Here is an 8,638-nt window from a genome sequence, read left to right on the forward strand (position 1 = left end):
CGGCGGCTCCTACCGGGCCTGCGGAGCCCCGGGCGCGAACGGCTGGGCGTCAGGGCGGCGCCGCCGCGCCCGCGCTCGTGCCCGCTCCTAGGCACGGGGCGAAAGGCCCGAGGGGGCCGCACCGCCCCCTGCCCCGCCCCCTCCGCCGCCTGTCGGGAGCGCGCCTGCGCCGGCCCCGCCCCCTCACGTGAGCGGCGGCGGCCCCGCCCGCGGCGCTGAGGGAAGGCCGGGGCGGGCGGCGGTTAGCATGGCGGCTGCCGCGGGGCCGGGACCGGGGCCGGGAGAGGGGCCTGGGGCCGGGGCCGACCCGCCGGGCGCCTGCCCCGGCGCGGACAGCGGGAACGTCTCCCACAGCCACAGCAGCGCTTCCGGCCTGGGGGAGCCGGAGGACGAGGATGCCTCGGAGGCGTCGCTGAGCGCCACGGCCGCCGCCTACTCCGCGTACCTGCTCGCTGACCGCAGCCTCTTCAGCGAGCAGGTGAGGGGCCGCGCTGCGCCGGGCCGCCTCGGGGGAGCGGGCGGGGGCCTCCGCCCGGGCCCTGGCGCCCGAGCTCCCCGGGGAGCGGCAGCAGCGGCGGGCCCTGCCCCGCGGGCGGCCCGGGCTAGCGTCGCCGGCATCGCGCAGAGCGAGGCTGCCCGGCCGTGGCGGGAGGGGGCGGCCGCTGCGGGCGGCCCCGCGGCGTGTGCGGGCCGAGTGTCCGGTCACTTGCGCTTGGCGGGGGCGGCCGGAGCGTGTGAAGCTGCGCCCGGTCTGGCTAACGTCTGCGCTCGGGGGGGTTCTCTGGGAGGATCTGGGGGCCTTGTGTTTTCAGGTACCTGTAAAGGGCATCTGTTTTGCAGATAGAAAGCTTAGACAAGAGTTTAGAAGATTTGCTGACCAGAGTGGATGAATTCGTGGGAATGCTGGACATGGTACGTGTAACTTGCATGTAGCTGTGTTTTTGAAGTCAGAATAGAGTGTAATGTGTGCTTGGGTCTTCAAATGAGACAGAGACGGGAAGTAGCCTTTAGTCAGGGCAGGTTCCAGTATGAAAACACGTTTGAAAATTAGGTACTTCATTTTAATAATTACATTACTCATGGATGAAAACTACCAAACTTTCATGTCAGAGCAAAATATGCCCACGTAGCTACTACATAACTGTGCATTTACATAATTATATTTGTCCATGTGCATACATGGAATCTCATTTTGAATAGCACAGCGACAGATATTTAAAAGAACAATATTCTTCTTCTCTAAAATACCTAAAGACATCCTCTGTGGGTTTTGTAATCAAAGTAGCTGATCAGAGTTGCCAAACCTCCAAAGCTAGGTTTGTCTTTAGGGGACTCTTCAGAAAGGCAGCTTTGTTTCCGCTTTCGCATGGGGGGAGATGAGATCTGAATGGGAAGGTCCTATAAGCTGACACCAGTATACTGGCTGTCTTTTAAAGCGTAGCACATGTGTGACTGCGCTACTCTTAAGGGGAACTTTACCAGGTTTATCTTTTTTTTATTTATACTGATAAAAGAAGTTTTTGTGGCCTGACCTTTTAAGCAAAGTTGAAGTGTACAGGGAGTAAAATTTAAGTCAAAGTTTTATTTTAATATGTTTGATTCTTTAGTATGTCTGGGGACGTGTTCTATCGCTTAGTTCTGATAGCAGCCTATTTTTAATATAAAGGTGAATATTTGCCTATGCAAAATAAATTTTCTTCAAAGTCACTAAACTATGCAAAGCAGCAAGCTTATTAGTTTTAATCTAGTATTTTTATCCTAATACTAATTGGTATTTTTAAGCTATGGGGTTTAATCTGTTAATTGGAGCACAGTTGTACTTTAGCTTTCATTCTGGAAGTGTTTTATTCATTGATTATTTTTTTATTATTTCTTTGAATCATCTTTTAGATTCGAAGTGATTCCTCTCAAGTTGTCAATGAAAGTATACCTCAAATTTACACAAAAGCTACAGAAATGAGACACATATACAGGAGGATTGACAAACTAGAGGTATGTATTTGGTATCTTCTACATGTATTCTGTTTCTTAACAGGGAGGAAGAATCAATTATATGCTGTAAGTGTGTGTGTGTGTGCATGTACATGGAGTAGGCTCAGATCAGTTTTGCTCTCTGCATCCAATCTGGGTTCCATACTTCATGCTTAATAAAGAGAACACAATTCATTAAGAATTTCTGGAGACTGTGGGTGTTCTAAAACAAAATGCCTTTTTAAAAAAAAAGATTATTTTTTCCATGTACTGCTTGAAGCAAGGTGGTGGTCTTTTCTCAGAAAGCAGTAGTAGCACTTTTTTTTTTTTTTTTGATAGTACCTTTCAAAGTTACTGTCTTGTGAGCTATTTGGAGACTAGTAGAATGAGAGGTCTGTTGATCCCTGGTAAAGCGTCAAAACTGATTTACGTCCTTGGTCCTGCTCTTAGTAGAAAGGCAGACAGAAGTCTAGATTCTAAGAAGTCTTAATAGTTATTTAAAAGGCAAACGGGAAGAAGAATATTGGTTGTTTTATTAGGTTTAACCTGTTTTTGCAGTCTTTTAAAAGTATCTCAAGTAATTTTTAGCAGTAAAATGGATTTGTAGGTAGGAGGGAAATAGAGCATGAAGTTTTTGACTCCTCGTTTAGGTAATGCAGCTTTCACCATTGTGCAATACACAATCCTGTTTTAATTTGTTAATGAAAAGGCTGGATTTCTTTTGGGTTTTTTGTTAGGCTTTTGTGAAGATGATTGGGAATTGCGTAGCTGGACTGGAAGAACGGGTCGTAAAGGCAGAAACAGACCTTGGAGCTTTTCCAAGCACATTCAAGAAAATCTTGCACACAATCAGCATACCATCCTTGCTTAATGTAAGTAAACTTTTGTTATCATGTGACCAGCTGAGTTGCTCTCCTTACCAGACTAGATGATTAAAATAATAGTAAGTCTGTTACACATATATCTGAATTTAACTGTAGAACAGTTTTATAATTTATTAGGATTTTTGTCAAAGTGCTCAGGCTTAATAAAAAAAACACCAAACCCCAAACTTAGAAATCACAAATTCTTGTAAGAATTTGTGAACTTTCCAAAATAAAGCTGAATACACAAAGAAGGGAATGTGAGGGGCACAGACAAGCACATAATGCACAAATCTTTATATTAAAGTACCCCAATCTGTGGTATGAAAGCAAGTAAGAAGAACCTGTGCATGCAACACTGTTAAAGGGTCATACTGCATTGATAATATCACTGCAGAAATGTTACCAAAAAAAGGAAATGAAAGCTACACTGCATAATATTTGTAAAATGAAGGCTGTATTTATACTTAGTCCACACAGTTCGGTAATCATGTAATCACCTTGCTAAACTTTCTAAGGATGCAGTTTTTGCTTGTCATGTAACTACATATGGACTGTTTCTCTACAGAAGACTTGAAATGCTCTCTGAATGTTTCACAGAGATGCCTTACCTAACCTTAAACTAGCACTATGCCCTAGTTTTAAAATAAACTTATGGTTTAAAAAAAAATAACTAAAAAAAAAATCTTCTGAACACCTGATGCTTCTTGGCATCACCTGCCAGTACACTGTTTATAAGTACTCCTCCTTGTGTCTTGTCAGCTACCAGATTCTCTTCCTATATCCATCCTATGCTAACTCAGGTTTCTGTGAGAATGCTGAAATAAAGTAGGTTTGCAGAGGGGGAGAGGAAGATGGTTGTGGCTGTTTGCAGTATTTGTGTTCGTATGCATTGCAAGCATGTGTGGCAGCAGAGGAAAAATAGGTATAAAAAGAATACGTATTGACTTGTCAAGACTCAGTTCAGGAAACCTGTTGTTCACTGCTATTTTCTGTGCAGTCATTAAGTTAATAAAGGAATGAAGTGTTAACTTTCTTTGGTGTTTAGGTTTAGAGTGATGTCATTATTAAAAAAAAAACAACCAAACCACCTAATCACAAAGTTCCTGTTTGTGGACCGCTTGGAGATACAAAGAACTGCAGCAGTTGCCTTGAAGAGTATTCAACATATTTTCCTTTTCTTTTTTTTTTCTGAAAACGGTTGTTAACCATGGAATTATAATCTTCAGTTGATAAGTTTGAAAGTTTGAAGAAAGTGCTTTAGTGTCACATGGGAATACCTTGTCAGCTTAGCGATTTTTCCACAGCTCATAAGGTGGAAAGTCTCTGAAAGTGTCAGCAGGCTGAACCTGGCATGTCCAGTGGCTTCTTGGTGTGAGTATGGATGGCAATAAAATCAACACTCAGAACTTACTGGAATTAATCAATTAACTAAAAGGCAGGTCACTGTTCTGCAGTGGTACTGAGTGTTGCATAGTAAAATACCTGTTTTCACTAGTAAGCACAGGCATGTTTGAATGAGAATGCCGGTAGAGATTTCTCCTCACACCTGACATTTAACTAGCTCACTCAGTGGATCAATGCTTTGGCAAAGAAGGCTAATCTGATGTTATGATTTTCGCTGTAGGTGTAGTTCATGTTTTCCTGCTACAATTTTAATTTAGTCATCTCTCCTCACTCTCTTCCCATTTAAATGTATCTGTTTCCTTACACAAAGGATATATTTTGTATTTCTCAAGCTGTGTATTTGTAATCTCACTTTTAGATTTTGCCCCAAGTTCTTCCTTTGTGAATACCAGGCAGTGTAAAGTACAGTATTGTAAAACTTCTAATATCACTAAGGATGTAAACTCTCTCAAGAGGTAAAAATGTCTGCTAAGCAGCTGCAAAAATAATCATAAATGTGTATTTAGGCAACTGTGGGTACTGTGCCTGCCTATGAATTTCCTCACTGGATTGAAATTATCCCCTTCTTGCACTTGTGCAAATACAGCACCTCTTAAATCGGTGTCATGACTTGCAGAATACCTGTGACCTTAGTTTCCCTTGCTTGCCAGGTGGTTGCTCGTAGAGCAGTACGAGATAGGAAATAATTTTTAAAAACAGAACTTTGATTTAAAGATCGTTTTTACATTTGGCAAAATTTCTGGTGTAGAGAACATTGATAGTATCCACTATTTATAGATCCTATCTTTGTTTATAAATTTTTTTATTTTGTTACAACTTGAATGGCAAAACATTTCAGAGAAATGAATGATATTATGAAGTTAAAGACAAAATATAATTTAAATGTCAGAAATCAGCAATTTTGTGTATAACATGAGAATACATACTTACTTCATACGGAGTACAAGTATACACCTTAACTGAATATTGGAAAAATTCTACTTAGCTGTTTTAATTAAATCCTTATTTTGGTACTATAAAGAATTCCAAACTCAAAAGTATACTAATGATATTTGGTGTGCTTTTAACTTTATTATTGGTGGAGACTCTAATTGTCTCATCCCAGACAGGCAAAAAATTACCTGAAGAACTCTGCAGACAAACTGACTGAGAGCTCTGCAACACAGTTCGTCAAAATCTTGTTATGAGTCCAAAAGAATTTTTAATGAGTGAAGTCTTTATTTCAAGCCTTCTGTTTAAGACCTTATAGTGAAAACATACACTGGGTCTGCAGCCGTGCAGCATTGTTTACATGCAGGAAGGCTGACAAGATAGTAGTGCTCCTTGCTGTTGTTGCTGTTGTCTCTTTAAATGAACCATTTGGTATAGTGAAACAATGTACAGTGAATATTTAAAAGAAGTGTGTACACTTTTCCTGAAAGACAGTGTAACAGCTCTTTTGCAGTCCACTACCGTATTATTTTTAATGCTATGTCATAGTACATATATTCAAAGATATACTTGAAGAAACGCAGCAGGAGCAGCAATCTTCTTCGAAGGAAATACTAGGTGTGTTTCTGTATGAAGACTTTTTTAACTAAGCAAATGAGAATACAGGCTAGGATTAACTCGGGGGAAGTGGCTGAGGAGAGCTCGAAGGCTGGAGCAGGAAAGGTAAAGGTAGATGGCTTTGGAAGGATGAAGGTTACAATGACTATACCATCAGCTAGAAAAGATTACCCGTGTGGCTTCTGCAAAGCTGGCCTATCATGCACTTCCTGGGACTGAGTCTGTTCAGGTGATAGAACTGCAAAGGTTAAAGGCTGCTTTTCCTCACTAGCATTATGAGTATGTCAGACCCATCTGAGCTACAATTTAAAATTTGTCTGACTGAGGAGATACACCTTTAAAACTTTTCTTGGTTTGCATTTTAGCTCTGTAGGCTTTGTTTTTTAAAGTTTCTTTTTTTAAGAAGATGAAAAATAAACTTATCTAATTTGCAGAAATCCTCTTCCTCACGACAACAGACGCTTTATGAACCTCCAGTCCTCTTCAAGACTGAAGACTATTTTCCATGTCTTAACGAAGCACCTTATTGATGACTTTTGCTTTGGGATTGTTACGAAACAGCCAAGTGAACAAAAGAAATGCTAACCTCAAAACGGCTGCATTTCTGAACGTTACTGATGGCATATTGCCATTCTGATTCTCATTGCCTTCCTTCAGGCAGTATTTTCAGGTAATCTTTATTTGTGTATGTTGTTTCAAACGTCTTCCTAAAACACAGTATAAATTTTTAGATTATATTGGGAAAGGAACTTAAGAGTACTTCTGCATTAGATTTTTTTTTTATTTTTTTTTTTACATAGGGAAATAATAGGAAATGTACTTCTATGTGTTAAAAGATGTATATATAAATATCTGTGCTGCTGCAAGTGTAAATAGCTATACCACAAGGATGTGTTTATTGTTTTTTTCCTAATGTACTGATTGAGATGAAAGAAAAACTATGCATAAAATCTACTCCAATTTCTGGAACCTGGTCCCTGCAGTTTGCAGAGAAATGCACTGTGTTGGGATGTACAAGTTGCAAGGGGAGGACTTGGAAGATGGGCAAGGAGTCAAGGGCATGGCTTGATGCACATGATCTAGTCCCAGTTCACAAAGCAAACTTCCTGCCCCCACTGATGGTCATCAGGTCACAGTGACCCGAGCGTTGTTTTGTTTCATGTGTAACCAGGTGGACATTTATATATATATATGTATATATAATGTGGCATCAAAAATAAAAAATGTCTCAGTTGAAACAGGGATGTCCCTGGATCAGGTGCCTGACCAGACTTTTCTGCTTTTCCCTCACAACCCTCCATGTGGTTCATATGGTTACTGGGACTCCCTGCGCTGATTGCAGCGTGTGTATATCATCAATAAACTAATATTAGCTATTTAACCCCTGTTGTGGTCTTGTGTTTCATCTGACAGTACTGAACTGCACCGTTGTTTCAGAGATCCTCTCTGCGTACAGCCTCATATAATACCTAGCAGGTGTTAATCATAAATTGTTGTATTCATCTGAACAACAGTTTGCTGCTGCTGTTTTGCTGTCAATACAATTCACTAGAAATAGCCAAAATTCAAATTTCAGAGGAACAAGGAGTGCATTAGGGAAACAACGTGCCTGATGATTTTGCGTTACAAGCACAGAAAAAGGTATGCCGTTCTAGAGCAAGGATTATATATTAATAGATAAAAATTTTGAAAATCATAGGCCTTGTCTCCAAACAGCAGTAGGGACCAGGTTCTAAACAGTATCTGAAGCAACATTTAGTCAAAATTAAAACAAGGATTGTGAAATCCAGATTAGTAGGCTTCAAAAGCAGCTAATTTAAAACTGATGGGAGTTTTAACATAGTCTAGAAATATAATTACATGTAAACATGCAGAAAGGAACACATTTGACTTTGAAGAAGGGCTCTCCACCACCACCTCCCATACACTTTGTTTCCATAAATATTTCACTATTTAGGCTTCCCACTGCAGCAATGGTTGCATTTCCAAAAGGCGTGGTACCTTTCACTTTATGCATAAATAATCTTTGAAGGATGTAATTCAGTGAAATCTAATGAAGTGACATTCTTGAGCTTGGTATGTGATACTAGGCTACAGCCAAATACTCTTAAACACACTAATACTGACATTACAACAAGTTTTAAAGTAGCTTTAGAACAATTTTCTAATTAAATGAGTCAACTGTTCAAATGGTAGCTGTGCCCCCTGCTGAGTGGAGCTCAAATGCACTTGCTTTTAAGCAGGTGATATAATTTAAAATGTTAAAAGCTTGCTGAGGTCTTTATTCAACTGAGAATATTTTTCACACAATATTGTTCATAATAATAAGAGAAAAAGTTCACATGTTCTCAAGTGGGCATTTAGAACAGTTGTATGGAAAAATAATATATGGATATATCTTCAAAGCATACCACAATCAGAAAACATGCAGTTCCTATAGCTAGTAGAGTTCTATGTTGGAAATGCTCCAGAATATTTTTATTACTGAAAATAATGGACAGTACATGGAGGATTTAATAAGGAAATACTGTAAAAGTACAGACAATAAATAAATAGTGGCTTTTCGTATACATGATAGAGAACAAGGTCACAGTTCATCTGTGAAGGTTACTCTAGAAGAGTCATTAAGGCATTCTCATGATACTGACAAGATCCATGCATGCACTCTGCTGTTGAATTTGTACTCCTGTGGTTGTCTCCTTCTTCATGGTCAGTCTCACCAAGCAAGAATAACATAAAAAATACCTTCCAAGTGTTCACACTCAGTAAAGAAAATCATAGAATATTCCTTCATTCTGTCTGCTGTTACCTTGTATTAGCGTAAACCCAGTAATAACTATATTATGAAT

General features: G+C 40.4%; 1 protein-coding gene across 1 annotated transcript; it reads left to right on the forward strand.

Moving 5' to 3' along the window:
• The first annotated feature begins 228 nt into the window (after nucleotides 1-228).
• BLOC1S4 (biogenesis of lysosomal organelles complex 1 subunit 4) lies at nucleotides 229-7,170 on the forward strand. Its single transcript, XM_055800516.1, has 5 exons — nucleotides 229-478; nucleotides 841-912; nucleotides 1,891-1,992; nucleotides 2,709-2,843; nucleotides 6,224-7,170. Exons 1-5 carry the CDS (start codon nucleotides 248-250, stop codon nucleotides 6,317-6,319), a joined length of 636 nt encoding a protein of 211 aa, XP_055656491.1. The 5' UTR covers nucleotides 229-247; the 3' UTR covers nucleotides 6,320-7,170.
• Nucleotides 7,171-8,638: the final 1,468 nt, after the last annotated feature.

This window comes from Falco peregrinus, chromosome 3 (assembly GCF_023634155.1).
Source record: "Falco peregrinus isolate bFalPer1 chromosome 3, bFalPer1.pri, whole genome shotgun sequence".
Taxonomy (NCBI): Eukaryota; Metazoa; Chordata; class Aves; order Falconiformes; family Falconidae; genus Falco; species Falco peregrinus.

Bases quoted from the DNA above. Each gene is read 5' to 3' on its own strand.
- BLOC1S4 (XM_055800516.1), top strand. From the start codon at position 248: ATGGCGGCTGCCGCGGGGCCGGGACCGGGGCCGGGAGAGGGGCCTGGG. The intron at 479-840 runs GTGAGGGGCCGC...TCTGTTTTGCAG, and splicing joins GCAGCCTCTTCAGCGAGCAG to ATAGAAAGCTTAGACAAGAG. The intron at 1,993-2,708 runs GTATGTATTTGG...GTTTTTTGTTAG, and splicing joins GGAGGATTGACAAACTAGAG to GCTTTTGTGAAGATGATTGG.